Consider the following 22,722-nt stretch of genomic DNA (forward strand, 5'->3'; position numbering starts at 1 on the left):
AAGCTTGGGATCAACATTGGGCAGAGTGCCAGAGTATGACTGGAGCTTCATATATATGTATCTTGTTTTAATTTCATCCAGTGTTAAACCACCATCTAGCTATTGTTACCATACAGTATAACAAAGTGAGGAGCTATAGAAAGTTAAGAAGATTGTACAGTATATGCAGATCGTTACAGACGATAATTTTTTTAAAAGCCTAGTTTATGATACATGCTTTTGAGGTATTTTTTTCTCATCTGTACAGCCACTGGAAAAAAAGATGGCAAGCAATAACCAAAGAAATTGAGTTTGAATTCAATTTAATCTGATTAAAAATTATACAAAGCACAAGTGGAACAACATTCTTCTTACAAATATTGCACTTGAGAGCATATGGATATGTACAACTTGCCATTCTTTACATCCAAGGTATTTTTGTCCTGGTAAGTTTCAAGATGAAGCGCTGCAGGGAGAACTTCAAAAGCCAACCACTTAGCATCATAAGCCAACCACTTCCATGATAAGTTGGCCACCACCAGAAATGTATCACTTGAATGTAAATTGCATTAAAAACAAATGAATATAACTTATCTTGCAATGCATTTAGAAATGAAATGTGAGGGGCTCCCTCCTGATGGAAAGGAAGTGGGATGGTGATTTTCACAATTCCTCCTTTGCTCAGTTGATTGGGTGGGTGATCTTGGGAGAGGGGAGGAGATAATTTGGCAACAGCTGATTCTTACTCTTCTCCCTGCAGAAGTAGCTACTTCATGGTGTTCTCCTCTTCACAGCTCCAAATCCAATCGCTATCAGATTCAGTTAACAATAATTGAGGTACAGGTGGAAAGTATGCAATTTGAAATTGTTCTGTGAAAGTTACTTTCCCTTATAACCAGCCCCCCAAGCTATACAAGACATTGTAGTACTTCAAAGATTCCAACTGATTTAACAGTTGGGGTGAACATCACCCCATTTCCACTTGTCAGCTTCCCTAGCTCTGTGAAAAGTTTCAGTGGCCTCTCGATGATCATACTCCATCTCTCTTTGCAAACTTTACTTGGTACAGAATAGGACATTTAAAGTAAGACATTTGTAATCTGAACATTTTTGAAACAAACTGAGAAAGACAATAACTGGGATTGGATTGTATACTATCCATTTCTTTGTCATTTGATTGTATTTATAACCTAAAACAAAGGGATGAATACTATACAAAATTAAAGGACAGAGTGCTAATAGAGCTATAAAAATTTGCACAATTACAAACACAAGATAGACCTTTTATCATCGTACTGGTGAGCCACAAGCAAGGGCCACAATTTGTGTCCAAGCTGTTGTCTCTAGAAAGCAGAGAACCTGCCTGTGGAAGTTTCTGTTGATTGCCTAGTTGGGTCTACTGTATGAGGAATAAGTAAGAATTAAGCCATGAATATCCTTTTGGGCCACAACTGCATAATCCAAATAAGAATTCGTCCAACATTGAGTTGCCAGTGGTTCCTTCCATTTGGTTGCCATATGCCATGCAATATATCCTAGAACTACAGAAAGCAAACAGGGAAGTATCCAGTTGGGGTAAATAAAACAAGGAAACCAACTCCATTCACAAGCCTGATGGCAGGCTGGCTGCATAAAAAACTTCCAATATTATCTTTCTATCTATAGGAAGCAAGTTGTGAGAACTTAAAAGGTTCTGCTTTTGGCATTTGTTCAATTACAGCCTTTGGGTGAGTGAGATTAAAGGAAATGGCTGAACAGGGAAGGGGCCAAACTCTCCTGCTCATCAAAGAGGAGGAGAAAACTTGCACAGGAACTTTGAAGCATCTACTAGGAGCCATATGCAAGTAAGATCCAAAATGGGAAAACCTAATTCTGTGTATTGTATAGCATGAAAGGATCACTTAAGAAAGGACAGTTATTTTTAATACTTAAAATTGTTTTAAAAAAATCTAATCCATTTGAAAGTCAAAATCGGTATTAGCAAGGGACTCTTTTTCCTTAATTTTTCTGGTAAGAGAAGCTGTTTTTCATTTTGTTATATATAAAAACTGATTTCTTGAAACCCTATGTAAGTAATTATATTATAGATTATGTCCCATATCCCAGAAATAAAAATAATTACGATTCTTCAGTAACAAGATAACTTTGTGTTCTTATTTTTTAATCATCCCTTTTCTTCAGTCACGAAGTATAATATCAGAAATGTTACCCTCAGAAAGGAATCTGGATTTTAAGTCTTATTCTAAATTGAAGAGAATTTAGACCTGCAAACCTTTCCATTTACTTCAACGGTACTTGAATCAAAATCAAAGTCAGTGTAACATGAGAAGAAAAAATGCATTTAAGAGTAATGTTGAAAGAGTAAATTGGATTTCATCTGTAAGGAACAGGAAATTTCTATTTGTGTTAAAAAGATAGAGAATGTTTATATGCATGCCTTTTACCATCGTAGTCTGTCTAATAATGTAATGTGATTAAGTGTTTCAACTTAACATTCAAAATGCAGTTTCTGACAAACGTTGTTTGAAACATGCTGATGATTTTGAAACGAACCTTTTATGAAGAAAGAACAGACAATAAAAGGTCTTTGTTAATCCTAAAAATATTTTTTGCCATCTAAAGAGCTTCCTTTCATAGTTCATAGAGAGATAAATGCAACTGGCATGTTATAAAAGGGGGGGAGGAGAAAAGTATCCTCTTTGCAGTCAACATGCAGGGATGAACTGCATTTAGTTAGCAACAATAAAGATGGCTAAATCAATGCACTTCAAGCACAGTATTTCAGTGTGAAGAATTCTTACATTATTGTTCACAGACATTTATAAACAGAAGATACATTCCCTGTTCTCCATTGCTCCCTGCTGCAATTACACTTCTTTTACAAAGTAGAATGTTTTGAAATCAGATCACAGATGTTTCTTTTCAATGGATCTTGAAAACCAAAGGAATTGTTACAACTCACTCAGTCCACAGCCATACAATTACAGCTCTAAATTGTTGGCACTTTTAGGAACATACTGTCATGAACTAAAACAGGGGTGGGGGGTGTTGCCTCTTGCTTAGACCAGTTCTGAACTTCTCCAACTTTAAACCCATTGCCAATGGAGAATGTCAACATAATGAACCTTGAGAAATTTAAGAGGTTTGCTCATGTTAACTTTCTTCTTGACAATATCTCTATAGGATAATGATTTAAAGGTGAAACAGGAGATTTTCAAAAGCACAAATGATAGGCAGCCAAATTATACCTGAGACAAAAAAAAAGTTTTTGCAGGGAAAAAAGTTAAGATATCCTGTTGTCTACTTAGGTGTACTGACAAAACTAGAATATCCACAACTTTAAGGTCCTGTATTATATCATTTGTGCCTTTGGAAGCCTTCACACTGAATTTGGATTTTAAGCCTGTATGAATCCCACATCTGAAATGGAGCTTAAAATTCTCTTTTTTCACATTTCTTTTTAGTCTCTGATTATTACACACACACACACACACACACACACAATGTGGTATAAACTGAGGCACAAGTGGTTAAGGATGAGACTGGATGTGATCAGATCTAGCAGCTGCATCTTGCACTGGTATATTTCCTGGTGGTAAAGGCTGACTGCCTCCTACTGGATGATTTTGCACATTTCCATCTGGTTCTGACAGAGCTGTAACACAAAATATTTTTTTAAGATGTTAATTTTGTAAGCGATTGTTTAATAATGCACAGCTCAAAAGTTCATTTCTCATTAGATAATGTTTGAAAAAAGTCCATGGAAGGAAAAGCACACATAGTATTTGCAAATTAGAACAGAATACTTCATCCACATATAGAATATTGCACAAAATGTGTAATAAATTTTATTGTATTTATTAAAATAAAATTTACATTTATTAAATTGTACTTGAATGCTTTTATTCTCCAGGAATACAATTATTTTCCGTTTCTAGTGTATAACTTGTTCTGAAATAATGGTAGAAGCTTATTTCCAGGGAATTTTAATTATTTATTTATTATTAAACTTGTTTGCCACCTCACTCCCAATGACTCTGGGCAGCTCACAACAATCAAAACAGATATTACAATAAAACCAATTAAAAGGAAGGAAAAAAAAAGATAAAAGATGGCAAGAATGACAGACCCAATGGAAACAAAGCCAGGGGTCTCACTCTCCCTCCCAGCTTTTCTAAACAGCAGAGAGGGGTTAAGAATGGAGAATTATCACACTAGCATACACAAAAATTCCTCTTAGAAATGATAAAGTAGATGGGCTTGCATTTTTACAAAGAATAGATTTGTCTTATATCAATTGCATTCACTTCTGATCTGCTTCCAGGTCCAGTTCAAGATGCCAGTCACCTATGAAACCTTAAATAGTTTGAGGACCAGACATTACGTCCTGCAATGATGAAGTGCCCATAAAGTGTATTCTTCTTCTGAGGCAGTATTGATTGTCCCACCACCAAGAGATTTTATTGGTAAGCTGTGGGACAGATGCCTTTCCAGGGTAACACCTCAAGTATGGAATTCTTCCAAGGCATGTAAAACTTTGAGGTAAAGAATTAAAGCATTTTATTCTGTTAAATACATGACTAGAGTGTGAGCTATAATTTTACACTCCTTTATTACCGGAGTTACAAAATCTTTCTCAGAGCATCAATCTCTGAAGGAACGCATGCTTCCATTTTCAAGTAGTTACCTCACTGTCATACCAGTTATAAAGAGTTTCCACTATCCTGGCCAAAACACAATTTTAAGAAAGTTGGATCAAACTATTAGGACCTAAGCAAGCTTAATTGTTCTTTGTAATAACATAACAAATGGACAGACCAGGAGCACCCTACTATACTGTCATAGTAAAGGAAAGGCAGACAACTTTACTGCCTTGTTTTTGCTGGGCAGGCAAGTAAAAGGAAACCAACCAATGAAAGAGAAACAGCAGGAGGAAGACAAAGTTGCTTACATGGTTGAAATTTCAGTTCTCCGCCTGGACCTGAAGGAGGATGTCCTTGCTGTAACTTTTTCTTTTCCATTTGTTTAACAGCCTGTAAAACCATTAATTTACATGTAATAATATGGAAAATATATAAAACAAGGTCTCAGAAGTTTCATTTCCTATAATAAACATGGTGCAAGCTGCAAGTAGAACTATAAAGTTATATAATATTATCACTGTGGTTCTAGCAATAACATTTTCTAACTGGGGGTAACTCCTAGTTCCTCTTAACAAAGAAAGTGAATTAATGAGAGCTGGGCTTAGGTCATTTATAGTGACACCAAACTTTGGAAAACCCCAATGACAAAGCATCTGGGATAGCCAACCAAACATGGCACAAGAGAAAGCAACAGTCAATAAAGAGAAATATAAAACAATAAAAGGTGAAAAACATACAAAAATAACATCTTAGAATCTCTTAATAGAGATTATAACTGAATGGATGTTGGGTTTTCTGAACTTTTAATTGAACTGTATTATATCTTCATTCTAAATGCATGTTATATTATACATCTGGAATAGCCCAATACAGCATAATAAAAGGCAACACTCAAACAAGAAAAAATGGGAAATAGAGCAGAATAAAGTGCAAAACATATACAGAGTACATAAAAAGGACCTTTTATTGTCCCTCAGTCTAGACTCCAAGTGAATAAATGCTGGGTTTTCTGATCTTTTAAATGAACTCTATTCTACATTTATTCACTTGGAGTGTTTCCCCCTTGGATAAACAACATGCAAAGAGTAGACATGAAGCTTCTTTTTCCCAAATCACACCATCTAGTTCAGCATTAACTTCTCTAATTGGCACCAGCTCTCAACAAGAGTCTTTCTTGATTCTTCTGTTGAAAGAAGCCAGAATCTGAAACTCTGGTGGACCAAGCAGGCACTTAGAACTGAAACATACCCCAAATGCACAGGGCAGAGTAGCAACAGGCACCCTCCTCCTGAACTCAAAGTTCAAAGTCAGCCACATTATTTTGGCAGGTGAAGTAGAAAATCCCAGAAGAGGCAAAATAACAACATATTAAAATAATTAACATTCTGCTGTCTTTCCTTGACACCCAGTTTCTGCTGCCATGGTATATACACAGCCTAATAAGGATTCAGGTGCTTGGGAGAGCATTCACAGACAACTTCACCTTCTTCAGTGATCTGGTTAACAGACAGACAGCCTGTTCAGAGAAGGGGCATTAAACAGGGGAGGTTTATGCCCTAACAAGTTAAAAGATAAATTGGGTTCTAAAATGAAAGTAGTCCAGTTGCAGAAATTTCTGCAATCTAGTCAGCTTCTCTCTTAATAAATTTTGTTAAAGAAGACTCCATGAGAGTCTTGCTTTAGGAAAGTTGGCTGCAAAGAGTCTGACTTTGCCCGTCAGTAGACCTGGCCCTGTCTCTCCATTATGGGGATGCTTGTCTCTAGCGAGCCTACCCATATACATCTCATAGACAGTATACATCACAGCATAGTTGTGATGATTTATCCCTTATTAAAAGCAAAATGAATTAGTTTCCAAAAAAGTAAATGAAAGGTTGCAGCTACTCTAGTTGTACCGTTTCAAGTTCTTGTTTCTGAGCCTGGAGGAAGTCTTGTTGCTGCTGTAGCTCTTCCTTCTTTCTCTGAAGTTCTAATGCTTGCTTTTGCAATTCACCTTCTTGCTGAGAAATGTGACTTTCAAATTCCTTCAGATCATCTTCACTGAACATCTGCTGCTGGTCCAGAGTCTCAAAAACAACAAGAACAACAAATCTTAAACAACTCTCTAAAAGAAAGCTCAATGGGAAAAATTAAGATGCAGAACCATACATCTGTATCTGTGCCCAAGATTCAAGTTGTTTGATGATTACCTACATTTGGATAAGGAGAAATACTGTTTTTGGAGCATGTGCACACTCACAAATTCCTCCCAGGTAAAGGCAGGACACAATTTCTCAATATTGCCCTTACTGTCCCATCAGTTTCATGTTCCCCTATTCCACGGACACATCTGGAGGCAATTTGCCTGTAGAGTAAATAAACAAGCAAATTGCAGTCAACCTCTTCCTTATTAAAGGGAGAAGAACTGAAGCCTGCCACATCACAGAGCAAACTCAAGCAGAAACCACTGCCAAAAGAAGACACTGTGCCTGAGGATCTTCTGAGCTGTTTCCAAAACAGATTGCTCCTCCTCACAATAATACAGAGATGAAGCAGGAACAGTGTTCACCGTTCTTGGCTTTTTCCTTGTCTTTTTGCCTGGATGAAGTTGAGTCCAGAAAATATATGGATTGTATTTGTTTTAAATGGGTGGTTATCTATAGACATAGTTTTCGTATGCCCATAATGTCCCTTGGGTACCATGAAGCAGAGTAGAAACTCTTACAGTTCCTTTGTAACTATGGACTATTACTGTAAGGAGGAAAATTTCCAGACACAGTGGCCTTACAACCGTGCACTGTTTTTAATTATAGTCAAGTTTGGGGTAAAATGTACACATCTTGCTATAGGAAGAAAAAGATAAAGAAATTCTTCTCCTTTGCTTCCAATTCTAGTTACCCCTTTGCTCAAATTCTGTAGCCATAATGGGCATGTTTACTCTGTTTCAAACAATGAAGTTGCTCCACAGAGAGGATTATGCAGTGTCCTTGGACTCACTGTTCAGATTTTATAATGTCATTAATGATGACACATAAATACAATAGAAGAAATCGGGAGATGATTAAAAGTTCAAAACAAATGGGCCATTTGCTGATGATTACAGTATATCTTAGCTGAAAAGTGTCATTAGTACCTCCCAGCTTTCTGGCTCCAAAAACTCTCTTTTCTCTGTAGCTCTAACGAACTCTTCCAAGGTGACTAACCGGTCTTTGTTGATGTCAACCTTTTAAAAGAGAAGCAAAAGTTACACACTCTTTAGGCTATAGAATTGGTATTTATTTGTCATTTTTAAAAACAAATGGGAATGAGGTTGCAGAAAAGACTAACCACCCCCATCAGTAAACACTAGCAGACATAACCAAAGCCATATTTGGGGTGCACAACAGAATAAGCTTGAGTCAGTTCTGTTGCATAAAACAAAATGCTAGCAGGGATGGGAATAAGTGATAACAAGCATTGGCTATGCACAAGATAAAAACAAGCTCTCTTAGTCTTAACTGCTGTCTTGTACAAACTCCCAAAGAAAGAAGTAAGGTAAAATTAACCATGTACAATAAAAAGGATGTTCCTTTCCCAAACCAACAACTCTTTGTCCTAATAACGTATCGAGGAAAAGGTGGATAATATATATAAACCAACATGATACATTGCTGCTTGACAGTAAACTTTTGTCTTCTATTGAGAACACCCTGGGATTACAGGTTCAATAAAACTTGAAAGCTATCTTCATCTGTTTTGGTTTTACTGCCCTAAATTGGGAGTAAGGGAAAGGTTTTCCTATGTTCTTTACTGAAAAATGTACCATCATGGTAGAGCAAAAAGTGATAGGTAGAAATAAAATCCTTAGTCTAGCCTAATGACTTTTTAAAAAAAATGTTACTGCCAGCACAAGCCATTTTCACTCCAAGGTATTACTGAGTTCAACAGAACTTACTCCCAGGGTAAGTACGGATGAAAGAATTAATTACCTATATCCAACATTAGGCAAACACATTTCCACTCAGGAAAAGGGCCTTCCCCAAGCGTATTCCCCTGTGTTCTCCTCTATATTCTCCAGACCTGCTCCAGAGAATCTTCCAATGCAGAATGGTACAGGGCCAAAAGAAAATCAATTTTCCAGAGCAGATACCATTCAATTTGCAGAGACAATTAAATTGACAATCCATTATTTTCAACATTCTTCAACACACCTGATTTGTCCATATAAAAAATTATAAAATTTTTCAATAAAAATGAGCATTTTTCCTATTCTTTATGTTTTACTGCCTAAGGAGCAGAAAATAAACAAGTCTTGTTACATGGGATGCTGCGAAGACAGTATTTCTAGCCTAGTGAGAGATGTGCAGTTTATCGGTAACATTTAGAATTCCATGTCACTCTAAGTATACTATGTGAGAATTCAAATTTCTTCTGCTAAGTAGCCAAAAAAAACAAAAAACAGATCAGAGATATTTGATTTGCATGATGGTGGTCAATGTGACAGAAGAATCACTTATCATGAAACCGATTTTGGCAATGACATTATGCTGGTCTTCCAACAGTTTAAAGGAAAGGGTAGAAGTTTTCATAACTTTATAGTTTTAGATATACTTACTGTAAAAAATGGTAAAGAAAACAATCATGCCAACCTCACACTAGTCAGAATAGCATTCTGATTAAATGATTAAAAACCAAAGTTGGATTCACACAAACATTCCCATCCCAAGGCACTCCATTCATGAATAATCAATAGATATCATTCAATAGCAAAGGTATGTTTTGGTATTTAATAAAGCTGTTCACATAAGGATAACTAGACATGTAGTAATAAATTCACAATGTATTGGGCTGGGGTTAGGAAAGTGTCAGGCTCTGCCTGAGACCCAATAAAAACACAGACGCTAGTGTAGACTTAGGTTCTGGGTTTATTTGGGAATAGAGTGCATGCCCTTAGAAAGCTGAGAGTGAGGGGAGCACGCCGGAATGGGATTTAAATAGCCCATGCCGGTCAGCGCTCCACCCCACATCATCCCAGGTGCGTCCCACGAGTTCCAACGGTTTCATCCCTGCCAGGTGAGAGATCGTGCAGCCCCCCTGTGCCCCGGGCATCGCCTCGATCGCCTTCCTGTACGGTAACGATCCATTGCCGGGCGATCAGGCTCTTAATTCTTCGAAAGCCCGGGCGCGCCTCTCCTGTTGTTAGTCAATTACCTGTTGGCTACTTTGTATCTTTTGTTTCCCAGTCTGCCGGTCTCGGTCGTTACTTAGTTTCCTTGCACCTGCTGGTTCTTTGTGTTTCTTAGTTGCCTTTGCCTAATCTGCCAGAGACCCATTTCCTTGTATTGTCATGCGAGCCGTTGTGATGTCACAAGCATCGCAACGGTGATCATGACATACTGCCCCCCTTGAGATAGTCAAGCCACGGGTTTGGAGGGATAGGCGGTATGGAAGTTGCGGATTAGGTCGGGAGCCTGGATGTCGCGGGCAGCGACCCACTCAGGGTGTGCGAAGTGTTTCCATTTGACCAGGTATTGGAGGGAGCCCCGCAGCCTGCGGGAGTCGAGTACCTCCTTGACCTTGAAGTGTTGTTGTCCATCTATCATAACTGGTGGGGGGGGGCGTGCGTGGGTGCCACCAGGAGGGGTCACTTGCTGGCTTGAGTAAGCTGCAGTGGAACACCAGGTGCAGCCGCTTTAAATTGTGGGGCAGATCCAAGCGCACCGTGACTGGGTTCACAATTTGTGTGACCTGGAATGGCCCAATAAATTTGGGGGCCAGTTTCTTGGACGGTTGCGGTGATTTGATGAATTTGGTGGATAGGTAAACCAGGTCCCCTACCCGAAAAGTTGGTTGTTGGCGCCGGTGCTTGTCCGCTTCAATTTGTATGCGGTTTGTGCCTCTTTAAGCGCATCCTTGATGACCGGCCAGGAATCTGCAAGTTTCGCCCCCAAATCACAGGCGGCCACTGCTGGGGACGGGGGCTAAGGTAGCTCAGGGATGGGGACGAACTCCTGACCCGACACCACCCCAAAGGGGGTTTGTCCCGTGCTTTGATGTATCGCGTTATTGTATGCGACCTCTGCAAACGGGAGGAGGTCCACCCAGTCGTCCTGGTGGTAGTTAATATAGGAGCGGAGGAATTGTTCCAGTGTGGCATTAAGGATCTCTGTAGATCCGTCTGTCTGAGGTTGACAGGGCTTGCTGGGTACCTATTAGTTTCAAAAAAGCCTGCCAGAACCTCGAGGTAAATTGTGTGCCCCTATCGGTCACCAAGCGGGAGGGGCAGCCGTGGAGGTGGTACACGTGTACCAGGAAGAGTTTCGCCAGCTGTTGTGCTGACGGGATCGAGGCACAGGGGATAAAATGGGCTTGTTTTGAGAAGTAGTCTTTGACTACCCAGATTACCGTTTTCTTTTGGCTAGGCGGTAAATCCACGATGAAATCCATTGAGATTTCCTCCCAAGGGCGGGAAGGCTCAGCCACTGGCTGCAGCAACCCCTGGGGTTTACCGGCCGGTCGCCTTTGCGGGGTCCATCTCTATGCCCTTGGCTGAGATTCTGTATCCTAAATAGTCCAAGCGCGACTTGTGGAATTCGCACTTGGAGAGCTTAGCGTAGAGTTTGGCTTTCCGGAGCTTAGTGAGAACTTGTCTCACTAATCTCTCGTGTTCCCTCTGAGTCCTTGTGTAGATTAGGACATCGTCTCGATAAACTAGGACTCCTTTGAATAGACGGTCATGCAGCACCTCGTTGATGAGTTGCATGAAGACCCCCGGGGCCCCCGCAAGACTGAAAGGCAGTACCTTGTACTGGAAGGAGCCCAAGGGACAGTTGAATGCCGTTTTCCACTCGTCCCCCTCCCTGATGCGAATTCGGTAGTACGCCTCACAGAGGTCGAGTTTGGAAAACACCCTTCCCTTTGACAAGTGTGCCAGCATGTCTTTTACGAGGGGGAGGGGGTATTTGTTTGATAGGGAGGCGGAATTTAATCCGCGGTAAACTGTGCATAGTTTCAGGGTGCCGTCCTTCTTCTCCCGGAATAGGACGGGCGCTCCAACCGGCGAGCTTGCCGGTTCGATGAAGCCCCTAGCGAGGTTCTTATCTAAGAATCCTCGCAGCGCCAATTCCCTCTGGGTCATGGGGTAGATCTTGGGCTTGGGTAATGGAACGTCCAGGAGCAGTTCGATTGCACAGTCCGTCTTGCGATGGGGTAATTGGTCCGCCTCCTCTTCCCCGAAGATGTCTGCAAAGTCCGAGTATTGCTCCGGCAGTCCTTCTGGGGGGGGGGGCTTGTTGGTCGACGATCTCAGCCCTCCCCACAGTCAAAGCTGAGGATTTCTCTTTCGTTGGTGCTCGGTAGACCCCGTCCTCGAATGTTATGGAATGGGTCCTCCAATTAATGCAGGGGTTGTGGCGTGTTAGCCAGGAGATCCCCAGCACCACTATGGGCTTGCCCACTGGGGTGACCACGAAATCTATGATCTGCCTGTGGGTGCCCATTTTCAGGGTGACCTTTCTTGTACCCTGGGTGGCCAGTCCCCCCCCCCTGCTGTGGAGCCATCGAGTTGCTGAAATATCAGCAGTTTTGGGAGGGGGGAGCAGGACAGTTTTAGTGCGGCAACAATGTCTGGGTGGATCAGATTTCTGGAGCACCCGGAGTCCACTAGAGCTCCAACCGTGATGGCTTTGGAGCCGTAAGTCAGTTCGATTTTCCCTGCCAGGATGGGACAATCTTCACTCACCCTGGGGTTGTCGCACCCGTTCTTTACCACCTGCCTGGCGGCGCTGCTTAGGGCAGGTGGAAGGCGTTTCCCGCCAGCTGCTCCTGGGCATCAACCACGTCCCCTGAGAGGTAGGCTTCCTCTTCCTCGTCCGGGGTCGCTAGCGCTCCGGTCAGCCGTCTGGGAGGGTTGAGTGGCTTGTGCGGTGCCTTTTGCGTTGGTCTGGGCGGGCGATCTGTCGTTCTGGTTTTGAGGCATTCAGCTGTCCGGTGCCCCGTCTTCCCACACCTGATGCATTGCCCGCGGGCAGACCGCCGTTGTCGCTCTGCATCCCAGGTCGGGCCTGACTGTGGGACTGGTCCTTTCCCGTTGGGAGGGGTTCTGTCTTTCTTGGTTGCTAGCATGAAGGTGTGCTGGGCATGCTCAGCCTTCCCGGCAAGGCAGATCCACTCATGCAGGGAGTCTGGATCGTCCCTGTATAGTGCCCATTGCAACACCTCACGGTTGAGGCCATCCTTGAACATGTCGATCAAGGTGGCCTCAGACCATTCCGGGATTTTACCCGCTAGGACCTTGAACTCGAGAGCGTAGTCTGCCACCGTTTTTTGTCCTTGGTGCAGTCCTTTAAGGGTGCTCTTGGCCCTTTCCTTTGCCAGGGGGTCTTCGAAGTACCGCTTGAGAGCGGCCAGGAAGGTACGGAAGGTAGCCAGGGCCAGGGCTCTGGACTCTGACATCTGGATGTACCAGTCCACAGCCCTGCCTTTGAGTTTCGTGGCTACTGCCGAGATTTTGGCCCTTCCGTTATGAAGTAATGTCCATATTGTGACATGTAGTTCGTGGCATTCGTTATGAAGAAAGACAGGTTCGTGGGGTCTCCATCAAATTTCACGGGAAAGTCCTTGGAGAACCCCCCAATTTGCGAGACCCCCACCTGTGGGTGGCTAGGGATGGCCCCCGCCGGAATGGGACCACAAGGTCCTGAGAAGGAATCCCGTGCTTGTCCCCTTCCTCTCGGGGTTGTCGATGGGGTGGGTAGAGTGCCACAATACCCCCCTGCCCCCTGTGCAGCAGCAGTCCTTGTGAGCTCGCTCATCGCCAATGCCATGGACTGGAGCATGTGTTCCAGGGTTCGTACCTTGGCCTCCAGGGCTCTGATCCTATCGGGGGTGACAGGGTCGTCCGTCCTCGGTGCTGCCGGTTGCTGCCCGATCGGCAGTCCTGTGACTCCCCGCTTGGGCGTTTGGGGGTAGTGGAGTCTCCAGGTGGTGTAGGATGTCCCCGGCCGGGTCCCGCTACGCCGTCCCATGTGAAAAGTTGTTGGCCCCTAACTTCCTCTTCCATCGGGGCTCTCCACTCCGGGCTGGAGCTCCAGGTCTGGAACTGGGGTGCGGTGTGGGCAGGGAGGGAGCCCGTGTCCCATCTCGGGTGCGCCGACACTAGCAGTTGTCGGGTCGTCTCCCCCTCTTGCGTTGCATCCTTCACGCCTCCGGTGTGAAGCGCCGACTCCATGGCCATCCCCGGTTCCGTCATCGCCGGTGTTTTCTCTCGCAGAAAAAAATTTCCTGGTGGAGACTGGCGAGGTTCGTTTTTGTGACTCTCAGCTTTATGTCAGGCTCTGCCTGAGACCCAATAAAAACACAGACGCTAGCGTAGACTTAGGTTCTGGGTTTATTTGGGAATAGAGTGCATGCCCTTAGAAAGCTGAGAGTGAGGGGAGCACGCCGGAACGGGATTTAAATAGCCCGTGCCGGTCAGCACTCCACCCCACATCATCCCAGGTGCGTCCCACGAGTTCCAACGGTTTCGTCCTTGCCAGGTGAGAAGTCGTGCAGCCCCCCTGCGCCCCGGGCATCTCCTCGATCACCTTCCTGTGCGGTAACGATCCATTGCCGGGCGATCAGGCTCTTAATTCTTCGAAAGCCCGGGCGCGCCTCTCCTGTTGTTAGTCAATTACCCGTTGGCTACTTTGTATCTTTTGTTTCCCAGTCTGCCGGTCTCGGTCGTTACTTAGTTTCCTCGCACCTGCTGCTGGTTCTTTGTGTTTCTTAGTTGCCTTTGCCTAATCTGCCAGAGACCCATTTCCTTGTATTGTCATGCGAGACGTTGCGATGTCACAAGCATCGCAACGGTGATCATGACAGAAAGCTCTGAAACAGGCATTTTCCAAAATATGTTCTAGCTCTGGAAATATGTCCACTACTGAAATGCATATTTGCATACCTATTTTCAACATTTAGTTTTTTAAATCTCACTGAGTACCTATCTGCACAATAAGAACAATTGTCCCAATTGCAGACAAATATCTCTGTATTGTTTTAAGAAGTCTTTTTTCCACTTTTGCTTCTTGGTGTGTTTACATTAGATGCATGCAAAGACAATGCACTGGGTGGTCCACAAAACTGAAAATCTGTGTGCACTTTCCAGATCCACATCCAAAGGTGACTGACAGTGTGAGCAAACAGATATGGGATCTGAATGTTAAATAAGATAAAATCACAGAGCAGACATTCACTGCAATGACTTGTCAAGTTACCTGTGCACAGTTCAAGAGAGAGAGAGGATCAGCATTCTGCCATGATCTCTGATAATGCTGTACATGGACTCTATGTATTCATGTAGGAAAAAAATCACGTCTGTCAAAATTTCTTACATGTCAAATATGGGTTGGAAGCAATGATAACTTCCACAAAAATCATCCTGTGAACTAGATGTAAGTATGTTCTGTTGGAATACTTGCAACAGCAGAATTTTGCTAACAGTTACTGTATTTGTAAAGTGTGTGCACTTAAACCTTACCTCATTCATGACATGCTCCCTCATTCGTAGTCTCTCCTCTTCCATTTCTACCATGTCATCCTCTTCATTTTTGGGATCATAGACTTTCTCTAGCTAAGATTAAGGAATATGTTTTGAACAGGTTATCCAAATTTATTATTAGTTTATGAAAATGTGTTACTTTAATGCTATTTATGTACAGTATTAAAAGGGACGCGGTGGCGCTGCGGGTTAAACCGCTGAGCTGTCGATCGGAAGGTCGGCGGTTCGAAACCGCGCGGCGGGGTGAGCTCCCGTTGCTCGTCCCAGCTTCTGCACACCAAGCAGTTCGAAAACATGCAAATGTGAGTAGATTAATTGGTACCGCTTCGGCGGGAAGGTAACGGCGTTCCGTGAGTCATACTGGCCACATGACCCGGAAGTGTCTATGACAACGCCGGCTCCAAGGCTTTGAAACGGAGATGAGCACCGCCCCCTAGAGTCGGACACGACTGGACTTTACGTCAAGGGAAACCTTTACCTTTACCTATGTACAGTATTAAACTTACACCTCACTGCAATCAGACAACTCTCAGCAACTTACAAAGTATATGAAATAGCTAAAGTTAAAATATCCAGTTTGATTAAAATAAATAACATCATAAGCTCTCTAACATAAACAGCAAAAACAACAAACAAAACAGCAAGATAAAACAAAAATAGACATTTTTGAAACAAATGTCTGCTTACTACGTATTTAATGGCAAAGCTTTATATCTAACTATCAGTTTCTGATACCTTCATCCATGCATTCTTTTAGAATTGATAGAGGGGATTAGAACTTCAACGTTCAAGGTGGCTAAATTACTAAAAAAATAGGTATTAATCTCCAGTCCATACAAAAGTATCCCACATACCCTTGAATACATATGCCTAGATATGGGTCATTTACACATAAGCTAATCTCAGCTTAATGACTGCTAGATATTTTGAACATAAGTCTCATTAGCCAGCAGAACTTGCTCAGCAATGACCAGAGTTTATGAAAGTTGAAGTCCAAAATGACAGGGGAGAGCACCAGATTGGGGAAGCCTACTTAGACTAGGATATATCACTCTAGTGATATTCAATACTTCTGAAATGAATTCGTAAGCTGTTTTTTTATTATTCAATTAATATCTGAAACATAGCAGATACTGATGACCATCTATTCTAAATATTTTTCTGACATTCACTGTATTTGTTAATATACTGTAAACTGTCCTTCAAAACACACACACACACACATTTTAAACTGGACACTCAGTTCCCATTCTAACAGTATATAATAGTCATTCCATGCTCATGCTGAGCCAAATGAAGCGCCATGATTCTGAAATAATCCAGTTACATATATTTACCTCCTTAGTAAATAGGGCTTCTAATTCCTGTTCATCCAGAAAACCGTCAGCATTGACATCTGTTAAAAAAAAAGTACACGAATATAAGTTATAATATAAGTTAGCACCCCCCTCTGAAACTCTAAATCTAATGTAGTACAGAGCAAGAGCATGGCACTTTCAGCTGGAAGTTTTAGATGATCACATGGTTTTTAAATCATAATTAGAATAATGTAGACATTCAAACAATATAGCCTTTCTATAGTCAATAGAACTCAAGGAATTTGCCTTCAAATGTTCCATCCTCCCATAATATTGTATATCAATAAAATGCCCCAAATAAAAGTAATAAATAACATCTGATTATAATTTAGAATCCACAGTATTATAAAGGTCCTAGAGGAAAGGACTGAAAAGAGTTTATTGATGCACTGAAACAAACAGTGATGAGAGAAAGTTTGTAAACTCTTTGGAATTGTCCATTATCCTGCAATACTATGACCTACAGCGATAAGGGCTATATTTGAGTCCTATTATTAGAAAAAGAGATTCCGGCTGAACAGAGTACACAAAACAGTGTACTCTGTCATGTCTTTGTTAAACCCATTTAACCAACATTCACTGTCTTTGCTGGAGAAAGTATGGGAAGCTCTAAGATAATCAGCTCTCTTAAGAGGATAAGTTGAGTCAGGGGTTCCAATCTATGAGATGACAATCAGGTGTAAGTTTGAGGAGCCCTCCACCTTATTTTATACTATATCTTTTATGCTTTTTATTCATTTATAAACCGCCCAGAGTCGTTATACGAGATGGGCAGTGAATAAATATGATAAAAGAATTAAAGAAATAAAGAAAAAACACACCATTGGTTGCCATCATGGAAGTCTGCTCTTCATTACACAGACTTGTAAAGTGAACATTGCCCAAACAAAAGAGAATTTGGGAACTTCAGAAAAAGGGTTGCTGGTTCTCATGAAAGGACTGGAAAGGACTATAAAACCTTACCCCAACTGAAATGTGGCATAACTTGAAACAAGTAGTTCAAGCAAGACAGCACAAATATATCAATGAGTTGAAGCTGTTTCTGTAAAGAGCAATGAGCTAAAATACCTCCGAGCCAACGTGTGAGACTGATCAAAAGGCATGACTGGAAGTGAGTTCAAGCAAAACATCAATGAGTTGAGGCAGTTCTGTAGAGAGAAGCTGGTTTGTGGGATAGATTGATGGGCAGAGAAAACATTGGGTTGAAGTCAGTGCTGCTAAGGAGGTACCACCACTTGTTCAACCTAAACCTTTACAAATTTTTCCCAGTAAAGACAATGAACTTGATGTGTTCAGTGAAAACATGACATAGTAAACTATTCTGTGTTTTGTTTGTCTACCAGAATCTCTTTCCTGATTGAACTAGATAAGCTCAAATCACATTGTAGGTCACAGTACTGCAGGATTATGGATAGTTCAAAAGGGTTCACAAATTTTCTTTATCATTACATTAATAATACTCTATTAAACTTTTTTTTTCCTTCTGGATAACACCCTATTTTTTTCAGAATTATATAAATCTTACAAAAATTAATTTTAGAAAATTAATGCTGTAATGATTGGCCTACAATTTAACTGTTAATTGCCATTACTTTGTAAACCACTTTTGTTTGGTAAACAGATTCTAACTAAATGGATTTGTTAAAAGGTACCAAGTACAAAACACATGGAAAACAATAGTGGTTTTAGATTCTTAATTTCATGCTTGATTACTACCCATTCCTAACATGGTTATTCTTGACAAACTAGAGGGCACATTACTGATTAGCCACAGAAAAGCAAATAAAAATGCCCAGTGATATATATTCTGGCAACGGAAGGAAAATAATCAACTAATTTCATAGCAGTTTTTTTTCATTTTCCTTTATTTTCTTCTTTGCACACACTCATAGAACTAACAGGATAGCGCATTCTAAGTTTTAAATAATTCAGCCAGAATTGCCAGTGATTTAGCTTTTCTTCTTAAAAGGGGCTAAAGCATTAAAACCTAATCAAGATCCACAGCCAATCTTGCACACTTACTAGAAATAAGTCTCCCATTACTTATTAAGGATTTCTCCCAAGTGTAAATGTAGGAGATGGCATTTCTAATTTGCTCAACAGTAAATTAGCAGAATGAAATCTGTATCTGAAACTTCTATTCATAGTAAATTATTTTACAAACGTCAGGATATTAGCTAATTTTTCAATTATTTGTTGAATACCTGTTAAAGAAGAGAGTGAACCATCTCTAAAAAGTTTGAGAGCTCAGCTGTTATTTTAGAAGTTGTAGCTACTTCTTTTAGAAATAACAAACAGCATTATCCTCAATTCAACTCAAAGCTGAATTCATTCTGTGTATTTACTACAACTATATCCAACTTCATGGAATTATGTAGGGAGCTACAGTTCCATTTGCAGGTATTGTAAAGGCTTTTTTTTTTTTGGTCCCAACAGCTGGTTGAATCCTACTGCATCATCATCATCATCATCATCATCATCGGTGTAGGTGCCCAATGAATTATTTCTTATTTGCCCTGGCTTGCGTTCTGCATTTGTATCAAACATGGAGTTAAAGCACCTTTAAAATAGTATTCAGTCTATCCAGAAATAGAAGTCAAGATGCCACAGAGAATTACCAAAATATTTTTGAAATCTCTAAAAGAGTGATTGCAATGCATTTAAAAAATAACTTAAAAAAACTTTTTAAAAGCATGTTAAATCTTCTTCAAAATCTTGTATTTGCCTTTCAGTACAGAGTAGATATTTTTGTGCAGAATTAATAATGCCAGAATTAAAATGCATATGTCAATACCACCAGTTGCTAAAATTGCACTTTAAACTTGTACTTTAAAATTTAATCTTTGACATTTAAAATGCACTTAAAATTCATGCTCATTATCTTTAATTTTCATGTATCCCATCCTTCTATTCTGATTCTTCAGTATTATATGAACAGAACTTTTCCAGTATTAATGGGAATGTTTGTCCGGAGCAAAGAAACATGAATAAGATCCTCTAATTCATAGCCACAGAATTGCAACTTACAAGAAATTCAACTTTTTCACTTGTGGATCAATCAAGATAAGATTTTTTTCTTTCCGCTAAGGTGTTCGTTTACTCAGTGATGCTAAGAAGTTTTGTTTTCAACACCACTGCTGTTGTAAATCATTTCTGTACTTACAATATAGCTGCAGCAATCTAGATTCCAAGGAGAAAAGTTGACACAGAGTAGCAGGGCAAGCATATTGCCCCTGCAGGTAATCCTTAAAGAAATTTGCTTTTCCTTGGGCTGACCGCTTGCACTTGTTTAAAGAAGATGCTGACAAGTGTGACAGAAGTAACAATGCACATTCCAAATCACCTTCGCCACTCCGAACCCAGACGACACTGTGTGTGTGCGTGTGTGCGCGCACAAAGATAACATTTCATTTTTCTTGGCTATCATGTATATTTCTCCCCCTCCCCAGCTGGGAATTGTCATCGCAAAACACATGGTAGGCCACCTGATTAGGAAAAGCCAGTGCAAACCTGTGTATAACAATGTATATTTGCGTACTAAGAAGAACATTTCATACATCTGTTGAAGTTCTCTGGAAACATGCACACCAAGATACATTTGTCAATCTGAAAAGTGCAACAAGATTCTCTATTCTCAATGCCATGTGATAATTCTGTTCCTTGATTTTTTATATAAATCTTACCGTGCAACTTGAAAAAAGTCTTTGGATCAAAATCATTAGGGTCTAAGCCATCTGATTCCTCCCATACTTCTTTCAATTGGTCTTTACTTCCCTGAAAATTGATAATGAACACCAATTGTGCAAATGATTTCACAGAGGCTTCCTGCTGTCACAAAGAGTTAAAACCATACTAGGTTACACAAAAAAGACTTCAAAATCTAGTTAATTTTCCCCTAAGCACTCTTCGTTTTTTGTCTAACATGCACTTGAAAGAAGTGTGATCCCATTATTTCCCTGCATCTTCAGTATGAACTCTTACACCGTCACAAAGAACTATACAGATACGAAACATATATATTTTATCCACCCTAAAAACAATTCTGCAATACCCATCTAGGTGATTGATTGACATATTGTGACAAAAAAGGTGGGCAGAATTTAGTCACACTCCAGTTTTCACAAAAAGTGAAAAGTGAAAATAGAGATATTTTTGAAGAAGCACAGAATCCTTCCATTTTTTAAAAGATGTCCTAATTAGTTAAGAAATGATCATATGGGAAGCATATGAAATTGCATTTACACTTAGTTTTAGTCTAAAGGCTTAATGAGATCAGTGAGCAAAAAACAAGCTCAAAAGCTAGGATATTTTAGTGTGATAAATACTGTAATGATATTGACATGACATTGTTAATAAATAAATAAACAATTCATTATCCATTTAACTGACCCTTGTGACTTTCCAGAAATCCCTAAAAACATGGCTTTTTCAGAAAGCCTGGGGATCCCTTGCCAAGGGGGAGCCCATGTGTTGGCTGCATCACATATTATATTCTGATGTGTTCCATTATGCTGGTCTATGACCATAATAAAGGTTTTATTTTATTTGATGTGTTCTCTTTCATCACCTTGTTTTTTCTTTATATTTAATTGTTTTAAAAGGCTTTTGAATAATGTTTTAATTACTGGTTTTACTGTACACTGCACAGAGTCACTTTGTGTGAGATGGGTGGCCATATAAATTTGATAAAATAAATAAAAATTTATAAACAAATACACCTTCTCTATAGGCATTGGCACAAACAGTGGGCTTACAGGATGATTAACTTTGGGGTGATTGCTGTGCTTTTTTTTCATTTCCTCATATTTAGCTTCCTCTTGGTGTCTCTTTTCTTCATCCAGTGTTTTTAAATATTCTCTCCTCTCGTGTTCTTTCATCATCTCATATTTCTTAAACTCCTCGTGACGGGCTTTGTCATAGTTTTCTAAGTCATTTGTAGCCTGCAAATAAGAAGAATTAAAAAAGAAAAAAAAATCTGGGACTTTCTCGAGTGAGGACGAACATTGAACTAAGCAGCCTAAGAAACTTCTGTTGACCAGGCCACCTTGTTGTGTCTCCCTCAGGACCTTTTTCTCAGGATATATCCAAGTTCATAAAGAATCCCTGACTGATAAAATCTACAACCATCCCCTTCAAATTATTTAGCCGAAAATGAGAACATGAAGTAGCTTAGAATCATTATAGTATACTAAATATCTTCACTGCATCTAGAGTTACAGTAAATGTGAAGTATAAGGAATTCTTAGCCATACTATCTAAAATTACAGGTAGTCTTCGTTTAGTGACTGCCTCGTTTAGCAACCTGCTCACAGTCATGATGGTGATGAAGAAGTAACTTTACAACCAATCCTTGCATTTACAACCTTCACAGGTCTGTAAAACAAAGGAAAGTTGAAATAAGATCATAAGCAGAGTCACAGTTTCACTTAGCAACTGCTTTGATTAATGACCAAGTTGCCAGTCCCAATTTTGGTCAGTAAACAAGGACTACCTGAACCACTGTGATCAAGTGGAGTTACCACGAAATTACATTTAGCTGCAGCAATGAGCTGTTCTAAACCCTTGAAAAAAGCTATGGTTTAGCTATCCTGGCTTGTATCATTTCCAGGTAGAATTTGTAGCATGGTTTCCATGGATATAGGGACGCGGTGGCGCTGCGGGTTAAACCGCTGAGCTGTCGATCGGAAGGTCGGCGGTTCGAAACCGCGCGGCGGGGTGAGCTCCCGTTGCTCGTCCCAGCTCCTGCACACCAAGCAGTTCGAAAACATGCAAATGTGAGTAGATTAATTGGTACCGCTTCGGCGGGAAGGTAACGGCGTTCCGTGAGTAATGCTGGCCACATGACCCGGAAGTGTCCTATGGACAACGCCGGCTCCAAGGCTTTGAAACGGAGATGAGCACCGCCCCCTAGAGTCGGACACGACTGGACTTTACGTCAAGGGAAACCTTTACCTTTACCTTTCCATGGATATGGAGGTACATACCGAGGAGGACTATCCCACATTGTTCTAAATAAATCCTAGATTTGTTTATTGGGCAAAGTATGAAAACCGTTGCTAACTAAGTAATCCCAGTAGCCCAGTGTTCTAACCTCCAAAAGCAGGGCCCTGCAGGCAGGAGTCAAAAGATACCACACAGTATCCTAACAGAATGCAGAGCAATGATCATTTAAATTGGTTCTGCTTGTAAGTTCCCTTAAATACAAGCACTGCAATTTTTAATTCTCTCACTATACTACTACTACCCT

The 22,722-nt window shown here is 40.7% G+C and overlaps 1 protein-coding gene across 1 annotated transcript in view; it reads right to left on the bottom strand.

The window, feature by feature from the left end:
• Positions 1-285: 285 nt before the first annotated feature.
• The window catches only part of NUCB2 (nucleobindin 2), a 50,112-nt gene continuing 27,675 nt past the window's right edge, over positions 286-22,722 (bottom strand). The window contains exons 6-13 of the mRNA XM_063289402.1: positions 21,230-21,415; positions 20,159-20,249; positions 16,455-16,513; positions 15,097-15,189; positions 7,735-7,824; positions 6,518-6,688; positions 4,931-5,012; positions 286-3,634 (exon numbers count right to left, since the gene is read on the bottom strand). Of these exons, the coding sequence (XP_063145472.1) occupies positions 3,510-3,634; positions 4,931-5,012; positions 6,518-6,688; positions 7,735-7,824; positions 15,097-15,189; positions 16,455-16,513; positions 20,159-20,249; positions 21,230-21,415 (897 nt within the window). The 3' untranslated portion in view covers positions 286-3,509. The remainder of the gene's footprint in view (positions 3,635-4,930; positions 5,013-6,517; positions 6,689-7,734; positions 7,825-15,096; positions 15,190-16,454; positions 16,514-20,158; positions 20,250-21,229; positions 21,416-22,722) is intronic.

The sequence above is a fragment of the Candoia aspera genome, chromosome 1 (genome assembly GCF_035149785.1).
Source record: "Candoia aspera isolate rCanAsp1 chromosome 1, rCanAsp1.hap2, whole genome shotgun sequence".
NCBI classification, from domain to species: Eukaryota; Metazoa; Chordata; class Lepidosauria; order Squamata; family Boidae; genus Candoia; species Candoia aspera.